The sequence below is a fragment of the Epinephelus fuscoguttatus genome, linkage group LG23, assembly GCF_011397635.1.
Source record: "Epinephelus fuscoguttatus linkage group LG23, E.fuscoguttatus.final_Chr_v1".
Lineage (NCBI taxonomy): Eukaryota > Metazoa > Chordata > Actinopteri > Perciformes > Serranidae > Epinephelus > Epinephelus fuscoguttatus.
Window position 1 is genome coordinate 29,533,366 of NC_064774.1, and position 27,740 is coordinate 29,561,105.

At 41.1% G+C, this 27,740-nt stretch overlaps 1 protein-coding gene across 2 annotated transcripts in view; it reads right to left on the reverse strand.

Moving 5' to 3' along the window:
* Window positions 1–18,927: 18,927 nt before the first annotated feature.
* Window positions 18,928–27,740, reverse strand: part of LOC125883513 (RAS guanyl-releasing protein 2-like) — a 53,494-nt gene continuing 44,681 nt past the window's right edge. For both annotated transcript variants that reach the window (XM_049567830.1, XM_049567829.1), the window contains exons 15-17: window positions 23,564–23,722; window positions 22,978–23,040; window positions 18,928–20,426 (exon numbers count right to left, since the gene is read on the reverse strand). In XM_049567830.1, the coding sequence (XP_049423787.1) occupies window positions 22,982–23,040; window positions 23,564–23,722 (218 nt within the window). In that variant the 3' untranslated portion in view covers window positions 18,928–20,426; window positions 22,978–22,981. The remainder of the gene's footprint in view (window positions 20,427–22,977; window positions 23,041–23,563; window positions 23,723–27,740) is intronic.

Genomic DNA, 27,740 nt, shown 5'->3' on the forward strand with positions numbered 1-27,740 from the left:
TGTTAAAAGACCTGAAACACCCAGTGATATCAGACACATCACTGAGGATGTGTCCCAGAGCATCCCAGGATGTATCTTTCATTCATGTTGCCGAAACCCAACCACATGCTTTTGTTGCCTAAACCATCTGCTTTTGTTGCCTAAATCCACCACATGCTTTTGTTGCCCAAACCCAACCATCTGCTTTTGTTGCCCAAACCCAGCCATGTGATTTTGTTGCCTAAATGCAACCACATGCTTTTGTTGCCTAAACCCAACCACGTGCTGTTGTTGCCTAAACGCAACCACGTGCTTTTGTTGCCTAAACCCAGCTGTCTGTTTTTATTGTCTAAACCCTATCATGTGTTTTTGTTGCCTAAACCCAACCATGTGTTTTTGTTGCCGAAATCTAGCCAAATGCTTTTGTTGCCTAAACCCAATCACTTGTTCTTGTTGCCTAAACCATCTCCTTTTGTTGCCTAAACCCAACCACATGCTTTTGTTGCCTAAAACCAACCATGTTTTTGTTGCCTAAATCCAACCACATGCTCTTGTTGCCTGAACCCAACCATCTGCTTTTGTTGCCTAAAACCAACCATGTTTTTGTTGCCTAAACCCAACCATGTGCTTTTGTTGCCTAAACCCAGCTGTCTCTTTTTATTGTCTAAACCCTACCATGTGTTCTTGTTGCCTAAACCCAGCCATGTGTTTTTGTTGCCTAAACCTAACCACGTGTTTTTGTTGCCGAAATCTAGCCACATGCTTTTGTTGCCTAAACCCAACCATATGCTTTTGTTGCCTAAACCCAACCACGTGCTTTTGTTGCCTAAACCCAACCATATGCTTTTGTTGCCTAAACCCAACCACGTGCTTTTGTTGCCTAAACCCAACCATCTGTTTTTATTGTCTAAACCCTACCATGTGTTTTTGTTGCCTAAACCCAACCATCTACTTTTGTTGCCTAAACCCAACCACGTGTTTTTGTTACCTAAACCCAACCATCTGCTTTGTTGCCTAAAACCAACCATCTGCTTTTGTTGCCTAAACCCAACCATGTGTTTTTGTTGCCTAAATCTAACCACGTGTTTTTGTTGCCGAAATCTAGCCACATGCTTTTGTTGCCTAAACCCAACCACGTCCTTTTATTGCCTAAACCCAGCTGTCTGTTTTTATTGTCTAAACCCTACCATGTGTTTTTGTTGCCTAAACCCAACCATGTGTTTTGTTGCCTAAACCTAACCACGTGGTTTTTTTTGGCGAAATCTAGCCACATGCTTTTGTTGCCTAAACCCAGCCATGTGCTTTTGTTGCCTCAACCCAGTCACTTGTTCTTGTTGCCTAAACCATCTGCTTTTGTTGCCTAAACCCAACCACATGCTTTTGTTGACTTAACCCAACCATGTGCCATTGTTGCCTAAATCCAACCATCTGCTTTTGTTGCCTAAAACCAACCATCTGCTTTTGTTGCCTAAACCCAACCACGTGCTTTTGTTGCCTAAACCCAACCATCTGCTTTTGTTGCCTAATCCCAACCATCTGTTTTTGTTGCCTAAAACCAACCATGTTTTTGTTGCCTAAACCCAACCACGTGCTTTTGTTGCCTAAACCCAGCTGTCTGTTTTTATTGCCTAAACCCAACCATGTGTTTTGTTGCCTAAACCTAACCACGTGTTTTTGTTGGCGAAATCTAGCAACATGCTTTTGTTGCCTAAACCCAGCCATGTGCTTTTGTTGCCTCAACCCAGTCTCTTGTTCTTGTTGCCTAAACCACTTGCTTTTGTTGCCTAAACCCAACCACATGCTTTTGTTGACTTAACCCAACCACGTGCTTTTGTTGCCTAAACCCAACCACATGCTTTTGTTGACTTAACCCAACCACGTGCCATTGTTGCCTAAATCCAACCACATGCTCTTGTTGCCTAAACCCAACCATCTGCTTTTGTTGCCTAAACCCAACCACATGCTTTTGTTGACTTAACCCAACCACATGCCATTGTTGCCTAAATCCAACCACATGCTCTTGTTGCCTAAAACCAACCATCCGCTTTTGTTGCCTAAACCCAACCACGTGTTTTTGTTACCTAAACCCAGCCATCTGCTTTTGTTGCCTAAATCCAACCATCTGCTTTTGTTGCCTAAACCCAACCATCTGCTTTTGTTGCCTAATCCCAACCATCTTTTTTTGTTGCCTAATCCCAACCATCTGCTTTTGTTGCCTAAAACCAACCATGTTTTTGTTGCCTAAACCCAACCATCTGCTTTTGTTGCCTAATCCCAACCATCTGCTTTTGTTGCCTAATCCCAACCATCTGCTTTTGTTGCCTAAACCCAACCATCTGCTTTTGTTGTCTAAAACCAACCATGTTTTTGTTACCTAAACCATCTGCTTTTGTTGCCTGAACCCAACCACGTGTGTTAGTTGTTGAAGTAAAAAAGCGTTCATATAGTGCGTTTATTTTGAAAGAGACTGTATGTAAACAGTAAATTTCTTGTGAATACGAAAACGTATTGTTAAAGAAGACAACAGGCCAAACTTGACAGGGTGTCCCAGAGCTGGGTGTACCTTGCACATCGTATCCCAACATTGAACGTCCATGACCAAACGGCGATATATTATGGGGTCGGAGTGAGCATGGGTTGTTCTAAAGGAGCATTTGTAGCTAGCTGCATCAGAGAGCTACACAATGAAGTCCATTCACACATCCTTGTGAAACAGATGGCAAAGGCTTGGTGATGTAGTGACTACTTGCAAGTGATGCACTGGCTGCTGGTTTTGGAAAAGTGGATACAAAGGGAAAAGCTCTACTGGCAAAGCTTCTCATTCAGCAGAGCAGGGTTATATAAAATTGGGCTGTGCAAGCATGGCTTGATATATCCTTTCCAGACTCTTGTTCTAACTCAAACGTCAGAAACAAAGTTGGCATGGTACAAGAGCAAACCATGGGTATGTTGTATTTGCACATTAATATGTAACAAATATGCTGAAAATTTACACTTCAACAATGCTTTGGTTAAAGCAGCTGTGCAGAACTTTTCGTTTTCGTTGATTATAGCACCCCTTTGGTCGAAGCGGTACAGCCTGGTGTCCTAAAATCTCAACTGCAACTGGCAATTACCGCATGCATTCGTTTTGGAGAGCGAGAGGATTAACTAACGTCAGGTCAGTCCAAGTAATTAGTGGAAACAGCAAAATGACTCAGTAAATTCTCCTGTCGTGTTTCTGTTCTGATCTACTTCTAACACAGCAAAGCTGTTACCTGCAGCCTTCGCTTGCAAAGCTAACGCTACTAACATTAGGTCAGGTCCAGGTAATTAGTGGAAACATGCTAACGTTACACAGGTTAGTATTAAAGTAAGACCTGTTCATAAATGTTCTGGTGTAGCTCTGAATTTCTTATAAACTGAGGACAACTGCCTGCTGTATATTTGTGTTCATGGTCACAGTCACAGAATTTTGTGGCGTTTGTTGTACTAGACAAAAGCGGTTCACATCAGCTACATTTAGCTTGCTTATAACTTCCATGTTGTCATATATTGAAGTGAAACAATGTCTAACAAGTTGTGGTATATTCTCTAAATAAAAACAAAAATGACATACCTGTCGATTAGGAAAAGGGCCAACTCGGGATCAGTTTTAAAACCTTTCAAATCTCTCAGCTCTCTCCACTTGGCGAATGCCTGACCGAGGTTTACACGCGTTTGGGCTCGAGCCCTATCACTGTCCTGTTCTTTTTCTTTTTCTTTTAGATGGTGCTCCTTCGCTATCCGCCATGACATCAAAAGTACAACCAAGTCCTTATAGATACATCTCTGGTAAAACTGTTATGCGTTCAGCAATGCCTGTTGTATACCGCTTACTTGGAGAACCTTCTCTGTAAATACAGCTCCTTCTTCTTCTGTGGTTTAATGACTGCGGGCCGCTGCGGGCGAGCAGAATCACTTCCGCCTCGGGCGCCGTATACTGGTTTGCTGACCTCTGCTGTCCGTCCGACCTGCGCGAGGCTACGCTAAATAGCCATATAGAGAAAGGCTTTTTTTGTCGCTGTTGGGTTCAAATAAATATGCGGATCTTCAAGGGGGGGGTGACACGAACTAGGGACAGTTTTATTAATGGTAAAAAGTTCTGCACAGCTGCTTTAACATCTGGGTAGGTCTAGTCACAAACACCAAAATACACCGTTCTGGGGATACAATCCTTTTCAGACAGCAACACTATCTCAGCACTACCTCAGTATCCCTTTTTGTGCCACTCTCCCAGCAAAAAACTCAGCAATGTTTAGAATATAAACAAATTTTGTGTGCCTCTTTCTCCGCTGTAAACACAGCAATGGGTCACTACAAACACCCACATTTGGTGGCTAAAAAGCCACTGGGAACACAGCAATGACTCACTATATCTTGACTGGCTTTGTTGTTTTTCGGTCCCAAACAGTGGCCTGCAGCTTGGCAGGTGTCTCATGATACATATGAACCATGCAATTTTAACATATTTGTGGTTTGCAGGAATGTACCATGCTAACATATTCTTCTGGCAACTTGCTTGCCGCTTCTCTGCAATTCCTAAAAGTTTAAGTATTACTGAACAAGATAGTTTGCAAATGGAAAATGACATGAATTGATTTGTAATAGTTGAACCTTCATGAGCATATTTACTGATAGTATTAATTCCACTGAAATGGATTAATCTCAGTAAGAAATTTCCCAGGTATCAACGCTGTTGTCATTAAACCCTTAGACCGCTATGTGACTTAATAACTCCTTTAAAACCTAGACAAATAAAAATGTGTCTAATTAATAGCATATGCAAAATAGGAGCTGTATCTAATTAAGTCTTAGGCACAATCTGTACAAAACTGAATTTTTTAGGCATGTCAGATGGTGCGATGAATGCCAAATGCATTATAGTACTGCAATGTAAATAGAAAAAAAATAGAAGCAAGCAGAGACATATAATCAACCTGCATCATCCATCTGTGCTGGAAAAGTAGTAGCAGTAGCTCTATGGTAATACGCCAGTAATTGCCAGTCATGTGTTTGTCCCTCTGGGTCATATCAACAGTCACATTGTAACTGATAGTGTCCAAATTTTGGATAGGAGAAGCAGTAATGTAAATGAATGGTTGTAAATATCCTCAAATGTTCTAGACACAAAATATTTAGCATTCTGCATATTCCACATACACAGCCCAGAAGTCCTTCTTCCCATCACAAGTTAAACAGGTAGCTAATACGCTTTTTACATTATGGTCATCAGCTCACATCAGAGAGCCAATATTTTCCTCAATATGTGCATCTACAATCCCACAGGTTGGGGATGTGAAATCTGAATCTGGAGCTGACCGCTGACTTCATCAGCATCCTCTCCAATCTTCCCTCCCCCTTGTTCCCGCTGAATGTGGAGGACAAACGCGTCACAGCACTCATAAGCCTTTTTAATCAGCGTGAGAGATTGCCCACATATCTGTTAACTCTGTCACTAATGGCTATTCTTCCTCATTAGGGAATGCTATCGCTCCTCTCCCTCCGCCACATGCAGCCATGATCAATTCCTCTATCATTTAGGACCAGATCAATCTCACTGCCCCTTTTCCTTTTTAAACTTCAATATCTCCTCCTTCCATCATGATGCATTGCAGCATCTAATTAGTCACACAGCCTGGGGAGTGGAACTGGAGCAGGGGAACCGGTCTGTACATTCAAGGTGGGCTCCAGTTGTATAGATAAGTCTTCATTAAAGAAGCTAATCCCATATACCCACACAAAGTATAAAGGGCAGATAGTTAAGGAAAGTCTCTTGCTGGAAATTTAAAAATATCCCTGGATACTGACAGTTTGAGATTCACAGCAGTTATTTCGTAGTGTTGCAGTGTGTATTGTCATTTATTTTGTGCTCCTCCTTTCCCACAACATGCCTCATATTAAGGCTGCACAATTAATCGAAATATTATCGAAATTGCAATATGGCCAAGTGTAATGTCCAAATTGCAGGAGCTCCAATTTTTTCATAAAGGTAAAATGAATCATAGCATACCATTATAAATAAAGCATCGTGGTGCTTCACAAAGGCCCCAGCCTAAAAATCATATTCCAGACATAAGGGAAGTGCTTGTGTGGTTCAGACCCCAACATTTTTATTTATTCTTTTTCAGTGAAATAAAATGCAAACATTAGAATATCCAGTTACTTTTTACCGTCATTACATATTGGCCTATAGCGTACAGTGGCTGACAAGGGCAAACATGCTGCAAATAAAAACAACATAGGCAAATGAAGAAATATTTTATCTAACTTGGCGAAACAAGCACAGCTTTTAGAAAACACTCACCAACATGACAGCACACAAAAACATCAGCTCGATGACAAACGAAAAGCTCATGCAGCATTTAGCACACTGGAGGAGGCTCAAAACATAAGGTAAACTGTTTCCAGGGAACACTAAGTGTGGTCTAATCGTTTTTTGGCTTACTTTAACATTGTAATAACAAATCAGATATTATTTTAAATGTGCTGTTAGCCTAGCATTAGCTTTTTGGGTATTATTAGACTGCCAAACCAAATAATTTGACAAAATACACACAATTAATAATGAAACAAGCTAATGTTATGTTAGCTGGCTATAATATTAATAGTTACTTTCAGAACCCGTATAATGGGACAAGCAGTAAAACTAGCGATAGGTTTTGCTGACATTACTAATACAATGGAAATAATTTGCTTAATTTGTTGATCAGCTATTATTGAGGTAACCATAGCTGGGGATCTATAAATGATCTAATCTCGATTTGAAGTATAGGCTACTAACTCTAGTTAGATAACTCTGTTTATGGCACTATTAATTTGTTTGAATTGGCAGTCTAATATATTACAAGAGGCTAATGCTAGGTTAAGAGCAGATCTGCAATCTGCAGCAAAATTTGAGACAATCCAGAGTCTGGCTGATGAGGGCAAGGTAGGGCTGAGCGGGGCAGGCAGAGGAATTGATGGCTGGACAGTCCAATTAGGTAGCAGGAGACGGAGAGGAAGCGAGTCATGGCAAGAGACCGAGAAAATGTAGCCGATACTCAAAAAACACCAAAAATGCAAACGAGCAAAAATTTCTCAGAAAGAAGGCCTTGACGTCTGTACCACATGAGAGACTTAAGACCTAATGAGTTAGGTCTGTCAGCATTGTTGCTGTTGTTTAGCGCTGTTTATGGAGTTAGCACTGTTAGCTGCTAGCCACCAGCTTAGCCATCTCCATGCCGAGAACTGTGTGCAGACACCTCATACACTCTGAATATTGCCCCTTTAAAATAAGCCAAAACATGTGGGACTTATATTATAGGGCATTTTCCAACACCAACCAAGCTCCCAAGACCAGTGCAGAGCTTTAAAGCCAATTTTACATAGTGGCCAAGAGTGGAATTACTTTTTGACTTCTACAGACTTACAGTGTGAAAGACACGTCTGTAAATTAGTGGATAAACTTTTTTTTTTCAAACATCACACCCCCTGTAAAATGAGGGATTTTGTCCATTAGGTCTGATAAGATTTCCAAAGTCTCGAAGAGCCGCACAATTCAATCATTCTTCTCTATTGGCGTTATTGGAGGGCTACTCATGCCCAACTGAGCAACTTTCGTGGAATGAATGAGTGGGGGCCCACCTCTAATGCTGTATCCAGTTTTCTTCATATAGCCATGACACCAACACAGCTGTCAATCACTTTGTAGTGTTCCCTGGAAGCAGTGTCTGTTAAGTTCTGATTTTTCCAAATGTTATGCATCTACATACATCAAATCGATGTTTCCTCGTGTCGTCAAGTTGGTGAAGATGTTTGTTTGCATGTGTTGTGTTGATTCACAGTGTTTTTGCCCCTTGTCAGTCACCGTAATTGAGGTTACTGTCGGTACAAATGAACATATCTTCTGCTTCCATGCTGCAAACATCTTGTCACTAATCAATAATTGTCATTTATTGAGTTGTTAAGTTCTTAACCTTAATTAACTTTTTGTGTAGTGTGAAACTGCATATCTGGTGAGATTACTTCATCTGTTTCCAATACAAATTAACTTGCTTCTAAACTCAAATATCTGGTGCAAAAAATATATCAATATATTGACACTCATTTGTAAAGAAACAACCAATCATCATTTCCCACTGGCATGTAGAAAAAACCTACCACCACAAAATAAAATGTGCCAAGATATGGCATTACAGTTTTAAAGTGGATGTTTCCTTTAAGAGTTTGATAAAGGCTTATCCTTTGTGTGAAAGTGAATGAAAGTACGGATGGGCAGGCTTTTAGCAAGGGCATTTGGGAACCATTGTTTCCTGAGCGTTTAGCTCTGTTATAAGGTCAATACAGCTATGAAAGCTTTAGAGACACATAACACACTTATAAAACCTGAGTGTAAAGTCGTGCCTTGCAGCATAACAACAAAGCAAAAAGTCAAAGCTCTGTATAGTAAGAAATCCACTGTAAGTAAGAACAAAGCGAGCAGTGCATAAAAAGGGTTTTTTTTTTCTCAGGAGGTGACGCCAATTTCATTTGGAATGATAATTAGACATATTGTTTTGATGACTTATAACTTTCTCCCTTACAGCGCAGAATCTATTAACTGGCAGCACAAGGTTAAAAAACAGTACTTGTCTTTATGATATGCAATACACAGGGCACAGTTCTTTGAAATATTACACCTGATAAGGGTGGGTTTAATTATTATTTCTATTTCACTACTAATGCAAAATGTTGCTGAATTTACTACAAAGGTGGCAGCTGCTAATAGATGAACAGCATTTTATTTTTTCTAAAAATCAAAATTAATTCCATTTACACCATTTATTGATGTAACCTGTCTTGCTCTGCCTCCTAACCTTTAGCAGGAGAGTACTATAGGTGACAAAAAGCTGCTGTTACCTCTCTGCCATTCTCCTCACCATCCCACTGTAGTGTAGAGATGGAGGTGAAGAAAGAGGATCGGGAGGTATTATTTATTAATAGTCAGTCTCCCCAAACCTCTGTAAAACATCCTGTTGAGCTCCCTGAGGTGAGCGCTCAGCTTCAAAGCAATTAAAACCGAGGCTATGAGAGTGGGTAGAGGAGCAAAAGAAAAATGGAGAGAGAGGGAGAAAGAGAAAGAGAGAGAGGCCTGGACAGCCACAAGGCCAGTGGGTTTGGCTGGCTGCACAGTCAAATACTGTACATTCAGCTTTTATGCCTGGGAGGACAGGGGCCCTGAGCGGAATCACCTCCCCATGTCAGGGATTCCTTGTCTGAGTTTAAAGCCCCAGTGAGCCTTGGGACAGGCCAGCACCTCTCTAAGGGATTATGTAACCATAATAAGCGAATGTAGTGATCCTCTCCCTTTCTGTCCCTCTGAGTCATGTTAAGATATTGCAGCAGAAGGGCCGAAGAAGAAGAAGTCCTCTTGATGTCTGGTTTAACTTTCTGTCAAAAACCCTTTACACTTTGGAGCGATATTTTAATCAGGTGGACTGGAAATGCTAAACAGCTGCAGGTGTGAATGCATCCAGCTCAAATGTTATCATTTGATGGAACGAGCGCTGTTAGTGGTTGTCAGCTTCATAGATGGGGGTTAGAGGGGGCCGCTACACCAACTGCTAGATTAAGACCATTATCAGCGTATTAAATATCCAGGTTTATTTTTACGTGTTGACGGAGGAAATCAAGAAAGTCCACATGTGGGAATGGTTTGGATAGTGGATGGGACTTTTAACCAAAAGACTTGGGTCTGTGTCCCATGTGAAAATAAAACTGTGTTAAGTAATTTTAACGACATAACTTATGTGACGTGACGGTAATATTACATCACTAGCAACCACACTTATTTTAAGCCAAATCATGTTTTTTCTCAACCTAACACATGTATTAATGCCTTAATCTAACATAAGTAGAGGTGACAATGCTCCAGACCCCAACAGGCATTTAATGGCCCGATAACGACGCTCTCGATTTTTGCTGTCGCCATCTTGTTTCTTTGGAGCCAGAACCGACCATATGTGGACGAAAGGGTGGAGATAAACCCAACGCTAGCTGCTAGCTTAGTTAGCAGGGTGCAGTTACAGCTGTGGTTAACTGTGAATATGCTAATGCTAATTAGCCAGCGAAAAAGGTTGAAACCATTAAAACAAAATTTACTTATTGGAAAAACTTAATATCTGACTCCTTAGAGGGTCTTTTAGTACAACCGAACACTGAACAAGACTTAATTAGATGATCAGAACATTACAATTGGTTTCATTTGGGGGTTGCCACTTGAGCAGGACCCTGCTATATCTACGGTATGAGGCTGATAACCCCTAATAACCTCCATTTAATCGAGTGACAACATTTAAAATTGGTATATGTTGTATGTTTGCCCTGTGATAGATTGGTAACTCCTGCAGAATGTTTACCTGCCCACTGCTGCATGCTGGGATACACTCCAACCCCCAGCAGACTCCAAATAGGAATGATTAGCATAACAAAATAGATGAGTATCCAACAACATGTTTGCTTAAAGCAGCCAATAGCTATGAGCGTCTCTATATAATTCCACCTCCTAAAGCATCACTCTTACATGCAGGAACAGTCACCAGCCTCCTCACACTGTATCCAAAGCCATTCTACTCATAAACCATAAACCTCATAAACCAGCATGACGCAAGGTTATGCCTATAACCATCAGCAAGTGCTGTTAGGCATCATAAAGGCAGCTTAAGTGGTCTTTAATAAAGGTAGGTTTTACATGCCTCTCGGGCATTTTCTCATAAAAACCTGAAAGGTTTTGGCGAGTCATTCTCTCTTATGAGCCTGTAAAATCGTAGCATCCTCTCCTGACCACAATGACAATATGAACATCTTAAGCCGAGGTTCCAAGAGCCTCATAACCCTTGCATAATTGCCCTCAGATGATGCTCTGTCCTGGTGTACCCTCTTGACGCAATTCTTCTTATTTCTCTTTTCATTCCTGTCTTGTCACTCGCCATCTATGATTATATGTCATAAGCTTGATTCGATCAGAAGAGAGAAACAGGGGAAAGAGAGGATCTGTGAATAACTTATGAGTGCTCCCTCCTTGAAATTGAGGCATTATGATACGTATATTAGTTCCACTGCTTTGCCATTCTGTGCCCGTCGTCAAGGTGGGTTATGCAACTGAACAGGCTAAGCAGCTATTCTGGGCAGAAAGGCTGTGTTTTCCTCAGAAGCATGGAGGAGATGCCTTGTCTCCAGGACAGAAAAAGACAATAAAAAGACACAAAAAAGGACCTGGAGTGCAGAAGAGTTGGCAACCACTTTTGAACAGGAGGTATTGAAGAAGACAATTATTTACTTGTAACTGGAGGGGACACTGAGTACACATCCATCCATTTTCTGTTTATTCGGGTCCAGGTCTCAGTGGCAGCAGGTTTAGTAAGGTAGCCAGTAGATCCTCCAGCTCTTTCTGGGGGATCCCAAGGGGTTCCCAAACCAGACAGGATATGTAATCCCCCCAGTGTGCTCTAAGTCTGCCCCAGGTCTCCTCCCAATTAGACGTGCCTGACCATTCTTCCACAGAAAGGCATTCAGGAAGCAGCCGATCATTTGCCTGAACCAACTTGCAGCAGTTCAATTCCGAATTCCTTCCAGATATCCCTAAGGGTGAGCCCAGACACCCAGTGTAGGAAGCTTATTTTGACCTCTTGATTCCACAGTCTCATTCTTTCTGACACCCATAACCTACCCTCTCTAGGCCGCAACCTAGAGAGGGCATTTAAACTAAAACAGAACAGCAATATCCACATCTCATCCACCACTGTCCCCTTTCCTCTGCAGAGATTTTTAGCTACCTCAGTGACCTCTGCCAGAAAGATAGGCGATGCTTCCACCTAAACCTTCAGTTCTGCCTCCTCCACAGAGTGTGTGTGTGTGTGTGTGTGTGTGTGTGTGTGTGTGTGTGTGTGCGTCAGGTTAGGAGTTCTTCAAAGTGTTCCCTCCTCTGCTTGGGTATATCCTCAGTTGAGATCAGCAGTTCTCTCTGCTAAGAAGAGCCCAGGCAAGGCCCTGCCTCCACTTCCTTTGTTTGAGCAATTGCCAAAAAAAATCTGTCTCCATGGCGCCCAACAGACCTTATCTACATTCAAGTTATTGCTTCCAGGACTACATTCACTGAAGTCTTTCTGGCCTCATACCTGGAGATCTTCCTGGGCTATCCAAACCTGAAAGGCCACTTTTTTTTAGTTTGATGGTGTCCTCAATAAGCAGCAGGTTTTTGGTGTTGGGCCACATTGTCAGTAGCACCCCTGGAAATTTTTCATAGAGGTTGCTAGTTGGGGGCCACTGAAAATCTTGGGGTAGCAGACCAAAACCAAAAGCCATAACTGAATTTCAGGAATTATATCATGCTGTCTTAGTATAAAGGCTATTAAAACTATGTCAATATGGAGAATTAAGGAATCACATTCAGATATACTTTGGTTTATTATTTTACAGTCAATATTACTGATTATGTGATGTGTATATAATAGTACAGTTAACATTCTGGTTGTTCTTTTCCTTAAAAAGACAAATATGCAGCTTTAATTTGAAGGGGTACACTGATTGTAAGGCAAAAAAGATATCTGAGGTGAGAGTTCAAGAGACCCCTTTAAAAATGGACATGCCATTTGTTCTTTTGAAAAAAATTGCCTAAATTCGGAGCATAATTTTGCCCTCTTTTAGACAAGCTATTTTGTATTACCTAGCTTAAAAAAAGGAGTAGCTGGGAGCTCTGAGTAGCCATGGCCTGAAGGTTCATAATGCATAATATATTCAAAGATAATTTTGTGCTTTTTTCAGTTTACTTGTGCAATGATGCAAGATGTTAATATATCTCAAAATGTATATTTGGTGTCCATTGGAAAATATACACAAAGCATTATTTAGCAACCAATACTCACATCCAGTACCCCAGTGTCCGGTATATTTCCCATTGGGTTATATTTATTGAATTTACTGGAACTGACTACAAGAGTAGGCAGGTTTAATTCAGCTGATCTGAGATATTTACAAATTTGGATTTCACGTGGAGCTTGACCTGTGTGAATAATCAGCACCAAGTGTTTGCCTAATGAGCACCAAAGGGATATTCAAGGGATGGCCAGAATCATTCACTTGCCATTCGTGTTTAGCCATTTGTGCATACCTTGCAAAGCTCACCGGTGTCTCTCTCTGTATACAGCATCCTTGTATCAACTAACATGATAGCAATGCTCTCAGATCCTCATGTTGCTTTGTCTAAATTTAAATTGTAAAAGGTGCCAAAGACCAAAACCTAACTATGTCTTCCAGTCATAAATAAACTGTGTAAGCATCACTACACACATAAGCAACATCAAACAAACAAATGAATAAATGAAGGACACTAAGCTACAAAGGGCTTAAAATCAGAGGATTATTGAGGTGCTCTGGACTGAAAGCAGACTATTTGATGCATTCAGTGATGAAATATACCTCACCTTTCAGAGCGATGAGAGCCTGTGTTAAGAGAAAGCTCTGTATTGCAGTCATTTATGTAGGCACACTTTTATAGCCTCTCATACCTATGCTTTCATGAATACGTCAAAGAAGGAATGTTATATGCACCAAATACCTGGTTTAAAATCTTCAAATAACCAAAGGAATGAAAGGCAAAGTGACTGGAAGGTAAGCAGAGGGATATGCTTGTTTTCTTCTTTTTTTTTTTCTTTCTGGGAACTCTTGACAACAGCGCGACCTGGCCGTGCGGGTTGTACAAAGATAAGTGTGAGGGTCACAAGATACAATCTGCGGGTCCATCAGTCAAAACACACTTGCCCGCTGCTGAGGTTTACTTCCCTCCATCCTTTCCTCTGCCTGATTCCTCCCTCCTGTCCTGCAGCCTCAGGAATATTAAATATGCGAGCTGTCCCCACTGCAGATGCACCACCATTGATTTTGTGTCAATCTCCCAGGCCGCAGTAACTTGATTTGGTATCAGTGATGGCTAAATAAGACTTCTCCAGGCAGGAGCAGGGAGAAGGGAAGTAGAAGAGGTTAGCAAGTATCTCACTCAGATTATCCTCATATTCACAGGTAGGTTGATATTTATCAATTATAGTAACTCTAGCATGGGATCCTGTACTGGTGTTGTCCTCTGTAGACATCAGAGCCTGATTTTGCAAGTCATTTAAAGAAGTATAATACATAGCGTTGTCTCCTTTTCTCTTTAATTCAGGAAGTCTTTTAAAAAGCCTTGGAGTATTGAAACCGTAGTATTAAACCTGACGATTGAAGTGTTTCTTTAATTCTTTATCATTACACAGTTGAGCTAACAGGTCTGGGCCACATCCCATCGGGTTTCTTCAGCATAAGTTACATTTTCTCAAAGCAATATTCGTCATAACTGATTCTACTCTAATGAGGATTGCAACCCCCTACAGTGTTGAGTGCTTCACCAGCAATGAGCTTAATGCAATTAAGGCTGCAGCCCTCTCATGGAGCTTCAACTCTGTGAGTTTACAGAGCCGCGCCTTGAATGTGGACAAAGCCAGATTAGCAGAATTTAAGCACAAGAGGCACTTCCACTGGAGGCTGTTTGACTTGTTTTACTTGCCATCAATTTTGTTTGATGTTTTTTTAAAAATTACTTTTACTTGAAAGTGTCGCAAAAACTGATGAAACACAATCACGTGAGAATCTGCAAGCAAAGTGTTGTAGCTGCAGTGATACTGGAGGGTTTTCCTCAGTTTGTCTGTGTGTGGGGGCGAACGAGAGGATGCGAGAGGACTGTCAGCTTTTGAAAAACAAGCATGAAGCAACATTTCATTTGATTTACAGTGTGTGTCCGCTTGTGCATATGCATAGGTTTGATTTTTATGGGAAGCAACATATAAACGACAGAGAAATGTGGTGCTGTTATCTGCATTGTGAAGCTGCATTGTGATTCACCATAAACCCAAACAGAGGCTCTGTGTTTTTTGCCATATCACTGGCAGTGCTCCCACCTTCCTGGTAGAAATCCCCCCACAACACGCGCATTTCCATTTAACAGCTCAACATTGCCACCAAGTGGCACATGATGCCCATGACCCCCACTTTGGTGTGAGGTTAACAGCTCCAGATGCTTGCAGTCAGTGCACCACAAGGGGAACAGCATTGCAGATGCAGGTGTCATGGCGGGTTCAAAAAGACGAGCAGACGTCAAATCACAGCCAAGCTTGGCGGCGGTCCCAGTTTTTGATGAGCGGACATCAAATCAATAATCTGTTCATTAGTCTTACAAGAGGAAATTTAAGAGTGATGTGCTGCTCAAGCAAATCAATATTGCATGTGGTTACTCATTGTGCCAAATCCTTTTCTCCATCCATGATAACCTTTTATGTGTATCTATAGCTGCTAAAATACCTACCTGCCAATATCTCTGGCACAAATAGCCTTCTCAATAGCCTATCAGGGTGATGTGCGTTGCAATCTCTGTCTAATTGCACGGGACTATAAGCCTGTACCATCTGTTGAAGGGGCGAATGGCATCTTTTTCGTTTCATCTATCAGACCCTGAATCTTTCCTTTCCTTGCAATCAAGGTTGCAGTGTGAGAGTGCTAACAATGAATGAGGTTATTTCTCTCCTGTCCTCATTACTATGTAATTAGCTGCAGTGCTATTCAATTTCCCTCATTTCAGATCAATATCGCATAGGGCTGCCCGCTAAATGGCTGTGCTGCTAGGAGGGCTTTTCTATAGCTGAATGGGAGGTATCAATCACTGAGCTAAAAGAGACGTTCGATGCTGCAGAAGCGATGACCACACACACACACACACTCTTTAAGGCGCAGTCGTGTAGGCTTTGGAGGGAAAAGTGGCAGTGGGGAGATGTGGGGAGTGTGATATTTCAAAGGGGATATTATGTTAGAGTGTCAGGTTTACGGCACGGCTCCCGCTTCTTTTTGTCTACCCTGTATCGACCGCTATTGTGGTAAAGACACAAATCTGGAAATCTTGACTTCATTGCTTGCAGAGACATTGCCTAGCATGTCGCCTGATAGAAAGAAGCCTCTTTGTTTGCTTCTAAGCCCTGATCCTTTCTGTGTGGAGTCTGCATACTCTTCCGTGGCGCCTTCTTCTTTGTGTGGATTCAGCATGCAAATCACCTCAATTGAAAACACAAAAAAGTAAATGTTTCTTTGTCTGTTATCAATGATGTACCCTGGATTTCTTTACTGTTAGAACAAGCAGCTACAGGAAATGATTGAATCGCAGTTGCATAATCGTGTGGTTAACACCGAAAGCAGCTCTGTGTGTGAGCGAGGTCGATAGGCCAAGTTATGAGCACATCACCTCTGCAGTTCATCAGCTCATTGTTAGCCGACACAGCCCCACATGAGAGCATTTAGCGGTATCATAGCGCTGGATGAGATATGAGCCGACTCAAAGGCTGGATATAGCCAGATCGATGTCCTCCCATTGAACCGAACATACAGAGCGGGAGCCAGGCAATCAGAGGCCCAGACTGACTTCATCTCTGATAGTAATTAGATGTGGCACCAACTGCAAGGCTCATTCAGGGCTGGTTATTAATGTCTATAATAGACAGTCAGAGGACACTGGGTCGTGGTCACATGAAGGATGGCAGAAGTGTGCAGTGGCAGTTGTAGGATCGATTTCAACATCTGGGATTGGGATGTTTTGGGAGGGGATGTGGTTTGAGATTTTGCTGTGTTGCAATGGCTGTGAAACCCTTCTGTTGGAAAGGGTGGAGTTACAACATGATAAAGTAGTTGCATCAATAAGTAACAATGTGCTGTGGGCTATTCTGGTATTCTAATGGGCTATTTTGTATTAAGCAATATTGCAGTTGGAGTGCCAGCCAAATCATCTCACACCCGCCTCAGTGTTGGACCTCTTTGTCTTATGTTTTATTCATCGGGACTATTTTGAATTGTGCATTCAACGCGGGGACAGATTAAAGGCTGTGCAACAATAGTATTATCGCTTTTGCTAAGTGAACCTTATTTCCAAAATGTCATCTTTTCAGGATTGGAGAAAAATTGCTTTGAGTTTGACTTGACAAGTGTTTCCAGGTTGAGTTTTGAAAAGGTTTTAATAACCTAAGATTTCTTAACCCAGAGATTAAAGAAGTATTTCACTGCTGGAAAGATGGTCTTTTCATAAACTGGGCTGTCTACGCAGTAGGAAGACACAAATAGTTTTGAAATCGGTGCTACGTGACCAGAGAAAACAGAGTAAAAAGACTGTGGCATTCACACAGCTCAAGAGGTAGAAAGCCTACAACAACCAGAATGCACTGCGCTACTACTCGACCAATAAACGCTCCAGCTGGTGGGTGAAGTAATGCGCACTCATTCGTTTTGACACAGGCAACAATATAGTGGCCAGTTGGTGACAAATGATCTCAAATTACAGTTAAACAGTAGTTGGTCAGATACAGATTCTGAGAACATTTTAGGTGAGAATAAGGCAACATAGTAACAGAATTTTGGTTCACATTTGATCAGCGTAGCTTGGGTTTACCATTTGATCTCAATTTTTTTCAGCCTCCATTTTTACAATACAGGAAACAGTATGGCACCCCCTTCCTATTCACAAATTCTCATATTAGAGCTAAACAGTGCACTAAAATATGTTTCTGAAGACATTTTAGGTGAGAAGCAGGCAATGCAGTAACAGAATCTTTGGCGTTTGATCAGAGTTTGGTCTGAGTTTGAGAGAAAGAGAGAGAGGGGTGGCTCGCTCTCGATCCACTTCTATACTCTAAGTGTTAGTGGTGGTGGGCATACATAAATGAGGATGTACAATATGTAGTTCAAGCAACAGACCTAGAGCCAGCAAAAACCCGCCGGATATTGGAAAATGCTGGGAGAAAAGCAGGGAGATCTGGGCACAAGTTAAATGGAGGGAAGTTTACCACAGTTCATTTATGCATACTACCCACAATGTAGTGATACAAAGCTGGTTGAAAATTGGCAAGAGTATCCCTTTAAGTCTTTTGCTGTGTTCACGAAACAGGCGACAATGCAACAGGTTACCAACCATTTTCAGTGAAAGCTGGTGACATGAAGCTACAAACTGATGCTAAACACGTCACTGCTAACAAATGAAAACTGAGCCAGCCTCAACTTTTTTCAACCAATCATATATCGTTGCTTCTAGCTGTGGTACTCATAGATGTATAATAATACATGGTACTGTGTTATTTAGCTCAGTTAGCTAACGCTGCCCTAGCTTTCCATGTATTGCAGTGACCACGGCGATGCAATGAGGCTGCGGAATGTGATGTTAAAATGGAGATGATCACAAGCACAGATATTTTTTTGACTGAATACAAACTTTGGATGATAGTGTGGCAAGTTGTAGACACATGATGATGCACTGTAACTAGCATTGCGCTTATGAGCACTTAAGCAACACTCTGCGACTCTGCAATGATGTAGCTGGTTACGCTGTTGCGTTGTTGCATGTAGTGTGAACGCAGCATTACACGAGTTATTCAAGTTGAAAATATTAAAATCATATGAAATTGTTTGCTTTTATCTGAAAATGACCAGTATTATAGGAATACTTAACCTGCAAAATTACCAATCAGTTATGCATGAAGACAACTTTGTTTTTCTCGCATGCCTATATAGTGAACGGAAAATCCAAGAAATGAGGAGACTTGGAGTATACTGCCCAGGAAACGCAGACCCTGATTACTTCAATTCATGAAGAATTTTTTGGATTCTCTGTTCAATATAAAGGCATGGCAGAAAAACGTAATTTTCTTCACGAATTCAAGATAACGCAGTGAGTAACTAATGGTCATTTTGCGGGTGAAATATTCCTTTAACAGAAATGTAAGTAAGTCAAACAGACTGTATTTCTAGATCAAAGCAGCTGCTAGTGAACTGCAATACAAGTGTTGATTTATAAGGACTAAAGCGTTCCATTTAAGAGAGGCAAGACAAACCCTTTTTCTAAACCAGAACACATATTAGTGATGCCTGCTGCATTTAATACTTGGGAATCGTCTGGGGACCACAAGAAGTAACATGACATCAGTCTGAAAGATTCATTCACGGAATGACAACAAACATCTTTCGTCAGGCAGGCGGCAACACAGAAGGACCGGCAGCTATTTAGCTATTTATACAGAAAAATAAATACCAGCAACAGGAAGAGTCTCATTCAATGACAAACCAGCACTTAACAATATGGCACTCGAGTGTGAATTCATCTCTGCACAGGCACAAAGCAACAGAAACATTTCCTCTGCCTGGAAGTTCAATACTTCATGTTTCCTAAATAAATGCTAACTTGGCGTGCTACATTGAAGCATAAAAAAAAATCCTCGATCTCTGTCCAGAAAATAGAGTTATGGCGGGAGAAGCATGCAGGATTAAAAACAGCAAAATACAACTTGCATCAAAACAGATCTTCAGGGAAATAATATACAATTTACACACTGCTGTCAAATGAAAAGCTTCCGTGTGGGTATTATTCTTTTGATTATCTGTACTGACAGAACTCCGAAAACCATTCAAAAACTGATAGAAGAATCAGTGGGAAGTTAGCCAGCCTCCTGCTCTCTGCTGTCAACATACAGCCTTTATTGGGGAAAATGAGATCTTCATCTGACAGCAGTATTTCACTGTTTGTGCTACATTCACAGTACTGCAAAAGGAGAGCTCATCTGTCAGTGCGCTAGTACAAGACAGTACTGTATACTGAAAACAACACCACGGCAATAACTACAGGACAGTTACTGATATTCAGGTAAACATGACAAAAATATAACATTGTTCAAAGTCCATCCTAATTATAACTGTCCACACAGTCGTTTCTTTTGTTGGCCAAACGGTTGCTGTTGTCATCATGCTTCAGTCGGGCACCACGAATCAACAATATTTTATCTGACATCAAAATTGGTCCTATTATTGGTCCACTGAAATGTATTTCAAAACAAGATGATAAACAATAAACAGCGGAGCTTGTCAGACAAAGAACACGGTAGCTTTGTCTGGGTGGCAGGTTTACATTCTTGGCAATAACAGCACCTCTTTTATGTTTTAAAGAAAAAAAAAAATAGACAGCCATTCCAATTTGCAGCAAAGTGCGCTCAAATTATCAACTCCACTGACTTTAACATTCCACCAAGAAATACAATTTTATGGATTTTTTTTTCATATATATATATAGTAAGTTTTACAGCAACACTCTGGGCCAACATATAATCAAAATGCAGAAATTGTACATAGAAATTATACAAAGACATTCCATTCACATTGGTTGTCACATTCATGTGAGTTAGTTGGTGTTGTCGTTGCGGTATGTGTCCACTGCGTGGCAGCATGTAGGTATCCTGGCTTGTGTTCAGTGCAATTTCTCATCAGTGTTGAGGGTTGTTGAACTGACATACTGTAGCACATTCTGTGTCTGGCTCCCGACAGTCGCTCATTTGGCTTCTTGCACACCGACCGTAGGAGGGATTCTGAAATAGAGAGCTGGAGACTGTCACTGGCCTGTTCATCAAAATCACACACAACCTCAAGGCCTCTGCAAGGATTGTGATACTGATACATCCAGTGGTACAGGTTTAAATATGGAAGGAATATATCTACATGAAAACACATCAGCACTGTGATAAGTGTGTATAATGGCAGCGTCCCGGGTGGGGCTGGTGATCATCTGGTTTGTGGTTTTCTTAGTCTAACTGATTGGGGAATATCCACCAATTAATACCAACTGAAAAAATAAAGGGCCTTAAGGTGGTGATTATAATGCTTAGTGCCTGTGTGAAAAATATAGCCTTAAGACTATTATTATTCCAGTTGATACATATTCCTAAAAACATTTTTTGCAAACAACTAATTGCTCATATTTGCCCTAGGGCTCCCTTGTAGCTTGATCAGGCCATGGTCTTTTAAGCTCTTAGGTGTGATCTGTTGTTCTATTGTTAATCTGCCAACTTATGTATTGGCCTTAATGATAAAAGTAACGATGTTACATCTTTATTAAGGCTACTAACAAATGAAGACAAGAAAGAAGAATCTTTTTCCAGATTTCCTTTTTCCATTATTTCCAGTCACTTATAAAATGCTCATTAGTTTTCTATCTGCAGGCCTGCATGAAATTATTAAAATCAAACAATCTGAAAAGACAAAACTGCTGTTTGATTGAATGCCTATGATGCCATATTCATATGCAACTTGTGTTTGTAGAGTGCTGCAAGAATGAATCCTAAAACCCGGAAATTAGCATTTTTTTTTACTTACGGTTTCCTCGTCTTGAAGTCGTTGGGTTTTTTGAATTGGTTTTTGGTTAGATGCCCGAAGTAAGGTCTGTGATTAACACAAGCTTATAATGTTTGTACATTGTTTTGACGACCTAAAATACATTAGTAAATGCCCCACTTGTGAATTTTGTTTTTATAGCTTTTACTTGCTAACAAGTGGCTAAACAAGACTACAGACCGTCATCACCCCAAACACGGCTTTACAACCTCGTTGTGGTTGTGATGTGGTGTACTTTGTTTATAGCCTAACGTTTGTTTTTTACATCTGGCCATCACATTTATTCATTCATTTTTTTCATTTCTTGCCAAGAGGTACCAATCTCATGTCTGTCAAAAAAGCTACAGCCAGCTGTTGTTAACTTAGCATAAAGATCGGAAACAGAAGTGACAAAAACTACAGTTCCTCAACAGTTCTTTGACAGTTCCTCGTAGAGCCACTTGAGGTCGGCTACAAAAGTGAATGAATCCCCACTGACCACCCTGTTAAAATGCCCAACCTTACAGGAGAGACTAACATGTTTATGTCTGCTGTAAAATGGTTTTCCTTAATATTAAATTTCAACAAACTGTACACCAGGTGAATTTTTATATAACACACGCGTTTTATTTGATCAAAGCTTAAAGTTATTTATGATTAAGGGTGTGACAGGTTGGTGCCATCCATTGACAGGTTGCTACCATGGAAACAACGTTAAATAGGCAATGTAGCCATGGTGTAAACCCCAGATACACAGAGTACAGGTGTCGCCATAGCTGTCACTATTTTAGTGTGTTTTCAGTGCATTTAAGTTAACTGTAACATTTTGGTCACCTAAAAAAGTCTCATTCAGCATTTAATCGTACTAACATAACTCTTAAGGATGAAGATGTTCAGTTTTTTAATAAATAAATTTTGTTTTAATGGTTTTAGGCCTGTTTTTTGCTAGTAAAAAATTGTATTAGCATCATCACAGTTAACTATAGCTGTGAATGCACTGTGCTAACCAAGCTAGCCGCTAGTGTTAAACCTTTAGTCCAAATAAACTAACTTCTGACTCCAAAAATCCAAGATGGTGACAGCCAAAATGCCAAACTTGAGGCTTCAAAAAAGGAGTCCACAAACCAAAGGGTGACCTCACTATGGCTAGATCCATTGTTTTATACAGTCCGTGTTCTGTCCAAATGAAACAAGATCTGGTTACCAGCACCTCTGAAATTCACTAATCATATGCCAGGGTTATGTATGCCACTATTTTAATAAATTCACAGAGTGTTCGTTGGTTGTATGGCAGTGTCACAGTGACAACACTCCAGGAAATAGTCTTTTAAACCCCAAATGTCATTTTTACACTTTGGGTTTTGTGTAGATTAAACAAACAAGATACAGCACGTTTCTTAGTGAGCTTCAGAGGTGCTGGTAGACAGATTTTACTACGTTCAGACAGAGCCCCTGTTCCCAGTGTTTATGCTAAGCTAAGCTAACCAGCTGCCTGCTCCAACTACGTTTTTAGCGTACAGATGTGAGATCTTCTTATTTAGACTCTCAACAAGGAGGCAAGCAAGGGTATTTTCCAACATGTTGTTCTATTCCTTTAATGGTCACCATTGAATCAAAGAGCAGATGTTCATAAAATGTGACTTTCTATTTGCTGCTTCGGTGATTAGGAACACAAACGATGATGTCAATAACAATCATAGTTGGAATTCAGTGAGTAGTGCGAGAATACAAGGACTTTTCTTTAGCGGCAGAAGTGAAAGCCTCTCTTACCTGGTTATAGGTGGACATCAAACACTCCCTCCTCCACTGTCTCTATGTCCTCTTCAGCAATTACTGATGGAAACAGGGAAGGTGAGGATACAGAAATGAGAAACAGATTGGTCAATCAAATGAAAATGCAAAACAGTGCCTAAGGCTAATGAAGATGTGCGGCCTTCGTCTGTTTACTGTGCCTTTTCATTTGTCTTGCAGCGTTGTCTGGGCCATTGATCAAGCAGGTTCACAGTGATATTAAAGCCAGGCAGGGCACCACTTTTGCTAATGTCCTGATGAAAACACTGCACCTATGAGTCACTGGCCTCACCACGGTGGGCCAATTACATTTCCATTGCAAATTACACCCTATTGTTTGAGAATATCTTCCAAATGTCAGTGCTCCATATGCTCGGAGGGAGACAAAAGCAGCGATCAAAAAGGTGAAGTTGTTGCAGTGGAGTGAAGTGCTATAAATGTGTTGTAAGAATTTCTCTAAGCTTTACTTTCATAAGAGGATGGCTGCATTAGGGTTTCTTCTGCCAGTGCTTTTGCAAATTTTAAGACTGTGAGGCTGTTTGCCATGAGCACTTTATTCACTCACCTGTGCTCTGCAGGCTTGGCGGGGTGTTAGCAGGTGGAGGGAAGCTGTAGGATCTGGCCTGAAGGGCTGGCGGAGTTTCGTGGCTAATGCTCTTTGTCCTCTTACGGCACTCCACGGCCAGGCGGCTTCGGCAGGCTTTGTGGCAGTTCACCCCACAGGCTGCCGCCGGAGCATCCATGTGGCGGGAGAGGGATGGTGGCAAAGAGAGGTGACGGGAGAGAAGGAGCGGACGGGGAGTTCGGGGGAGAGGGAGGGAGAGTCGCCGAGAGAGGAGGCGAGATGGGAAGAAGAGAGGGGAAGGCCGGGAAGAAGGGGAAGGTGGGGAACGGGGGGGAGAGAGACGGAGAGGATCAGACAGAGGGACGGGTGCAAACAGAAACATCGGGGCTAACGGCAGAGCAAGTGGTGACGGGGAAGAGTTTCGACACGGCATGCAGACACAGCTACACTCGCACATGCACACGCTGAGGCCGACTGTGCCTGGCAACAACTCTGTCAGCCAGGGGGAGTCTAAGAGGAGAGGAGCGATGGGTAATCGAGCAAAGCATCATGAAAACATGAGTCAAAGAACTTGAACACACACACTCATATGCTGTAGTGTAGTTCAGTCATGGTGACCAGAATTTCTCCTTGACACCACTGCAGAAGATTGTCCTCAACATTTAAATTTCAGACACCTTTCACAATGGTGTTTAAAAAATCCCATCTCATGGCCACCTCGGCAGCATAATAGGCTAGTTTAAAATAATTTTTCTTTCTCTCTCAGTCAGGAAATGTGTGACCCACTTCATCCATGATGAGCCGTCTACCTTGAAATGCAGAGATAGAGAACCTTCTTCTCAACACTCTTTTAACTTGGTTTGTTGCTTTGACTTTGCTGTGTTATTACAACCCAGTCACCAGAAAAAAATATGTTTCTGCAAACCACAAATATGTTACATTTGTACATTATTATGTAGCAGATATGTTGAAACCTTACAAAACTTTACATGTCAAAAACGCTGTGGTTGGCATGTGGTCGGGTTTAGGCAAAAACCACTTTGTTATGGTTAGGAAAAGATCATGTTTGGGTTAAAATAAAAAGACACTTTTGCATCAGATTGGTAAGACATTATCCAGAGTAGGCTTTCATCACCACGCCATTTTTTGGGGGAAAAACGATCCAGCATCTAGCATAAACAGCAACAGCATACAAAGTGGAGGTTAAAGCATGTCTCCAAAAAGTACTTTCAATTAGTAATGCAAGCCTGGCAATGCAACATCATCATCTCTGTGTTCCCTCTTGGTGGGACATGTACATGTACAGTCCCATCAGGAGAAAAATGGAAAAACGTCTACAAGCTGTAGCAAGTTAACCAAGGTTTTCACACAGATTTGAAGCCCATAACATAAGTGAATATTCATTATGTTACAACTAAAGGATAGCTAATGTTAGCTTTAGTGGAAAGCTGCTGCAGCACAGCAGCATCACTCATCTACAGCAAAATCTCCGCCTAGATCAAACAGTTGGCTATTAACAGGCTGATTATTTACAGACGGCACTTACAGTGATTACAGTGATTCAATCAACTATAGACATCCAGATAAGCAATATCCAGCCTCTGCATCATTCATCCCACATGGATGGACGTACACTAAAGGGACCAAGGAAGCTTAATTCATTAAGGTATTGCGAACACCAATTATTAGACATGTCTTTAACACATGTAGACCCATTTTTGTCTGCTTTTTTGTGCGGGACAAGGGATCTTCTGGGGGAGATAGTAGGTCAACAGTATATGCCATACAGAAATGGTATACATCATCTGGAAGCTGGAAACCTCAAGATTAATATGAGATTCAGCTCAGCACTCTGTGTCACTCTGTTTTTCTAATCATAAATCTGTAATAAACATTTCGTTTTGGTCAGGCGCCTATTCAGATTTTAAAGGTTTAGAGTGCATATTGTATCATATACACTATTAGAACATTATAACTTAAGTATTAATCAGCCATTCCTATGATCATTTATGTGTCATAAGTTGTTGCAGCAATTTTGGAGTTGATACCATGTGCTGGGTGCTAAATTTAGACATGTTGAGGATTGAACACAATGGTCAAAATCCCTTTAGAAGACCACAATAAGACACCAAGACCTTGAGGAACACCACAGAAAAAATCTGTGCTTTGATTTGATGTCAAAAAACTTGATATTTGGTAATTTCTGTAAGAACTGCATTTTTCGGCAATTGGATGGCAAGCAATTATTTTGGAAACTGCTGATAAATCCACCTTATCATCAATATACCCAAGATAGCCATCCATCATCCGAATGCTTAAGGTCTCTAGTATTTGGCTGTAAAGTTTCATGAGACTGTGACTATCCTAGAGGCCACAACAGGTCATTTTATTGAGTGATGTCTGTTTGAAGAAAAAAAAAAAGTCTCATTACAATGAAATACTACTGGGGCTTACATCATCACATTCCAGTCAGACCCAAGTTATGCAATTCAAATACTGTTCAGGGAGATCAGTATGAAGCAATATTCAAAAACAAATTCATACTGCATGCAAAGAAGTCCATAGTTTGTGCCCAAAGTTGCATGGGACTAGCATTAAGTGGGCGTGTCTGTAAAAGGTAGACTTGTGGGTACCCACAGAACCCATTTTCATTCAGATAACTTGAGGTGAGAGGTCAAGGGACCTCTGTGAAAAGACCATGCTGTTTTCCCTTGCCAAAATTTAGCCTGACTGTGGAGTGTTTTTGGCTCACTTCCTGAGAAGCTAGCATAACATGGTTGATACCACTGGATGCCTTCAGTCTTCTAGTTTAATATGATACGAGTATCATTACTCTAGCCTCTATAGCCACTATAGCCTCTAAGTGAGAAGAATGTTGATCAGGATTGCTGGTGAGTCCGAGGGTTCAGACAAATGTTTATTTAAGAAGAAATAAATGCATTCAAAAAATGTCAAAGTTATAATCTAAACACACACAAAATTGCATTGACATCAATAAGATCTTTGGCTTTTTGTCCTCCAAAGGGCGTACGGCTCTGACATTGAGTACCCATACGTGTCAGTCGAATGTATTTTTGGTGTCTAAAAAGCAGCTGGAAATGCGACAATGACTCACTGAAACACAACAAATTCTGTTGACAAAGTCAGCTTATACGTTGATATGATATAAAATGTACAAATGTAACAGATCTGTGGTATGCAGAAACGCACAATGCCAACATTTTCTTCTGGTGACTGGGTTGGTTGTCATCACTTTGGCTTCCACCCACTCAGTGGACATAGAACACATCAACCAAAGCTAGAATAAACCTGTAAAATGTTGACAACAAAGGAGGGGTTCAGGCTTACAGGAAAAGTTACACATTTTGGGAAATTCGTGTTCTTGTTTTATTGCTGAGAAGAAGTTGCTACACGAGGAGAACAATACCACTGTCAATTAAATGTGAAGCTACAGCTGATTAGCCAACTGCAGCTTAGCATAAAGACTGGAAACAGGAGGAAAATGAAAGTGGTATTGATCATCTCATCTATCCCTTTGAAAGAACGTGAATAAGTGTATGTCCCATAGTATTGACTTACAGTCATTTAAACAGAGAGGGTCAAAGACAAGAGGAGACTTGTCTTTGTGAATACTGGGATTGTGACATCATGCTGATTCAAAGACAGTGAGATGCCTCTCAAAGTGTAAATATCTAAAGTCTACCACTGCAAAACACACATCTAACTACACACGCACACATTCAGAGTTCAACACACTCCGCTCCTGCTCTGCCAAGGAAGGGTGATTCATTTCAATTATGTCCCTGCCGCTCTCTCTACCTCCCTGAGTACGGGCTAACAATGGTAATGGGGATGAATGGCTAGCGGCCTCTCTCATTGACTTCCTGTGGTCTCATTAATGCACTGGAACAAGCCAGAACACTCCCAGTCAGACTTTCAGACATACACTTCTCCAGAGAGGAGAGGCGATGGGAAAGTACAGTGTTTGGGGGTATGGGTGTTTAATCTCTTTTCACATTCCTGCCATTTTTTTTACTCCTTTTGTCTCGACAGCAGCAATCATGTAAGAGTGTCTGTCTTTTAATAACTGAGTTGCACCAGAAAAGCTAAAATTACAGAGAAACTAGAATTACTATCTCATGGCTGTTCACCTCTGCGAAACAGTCAACAGTTTATA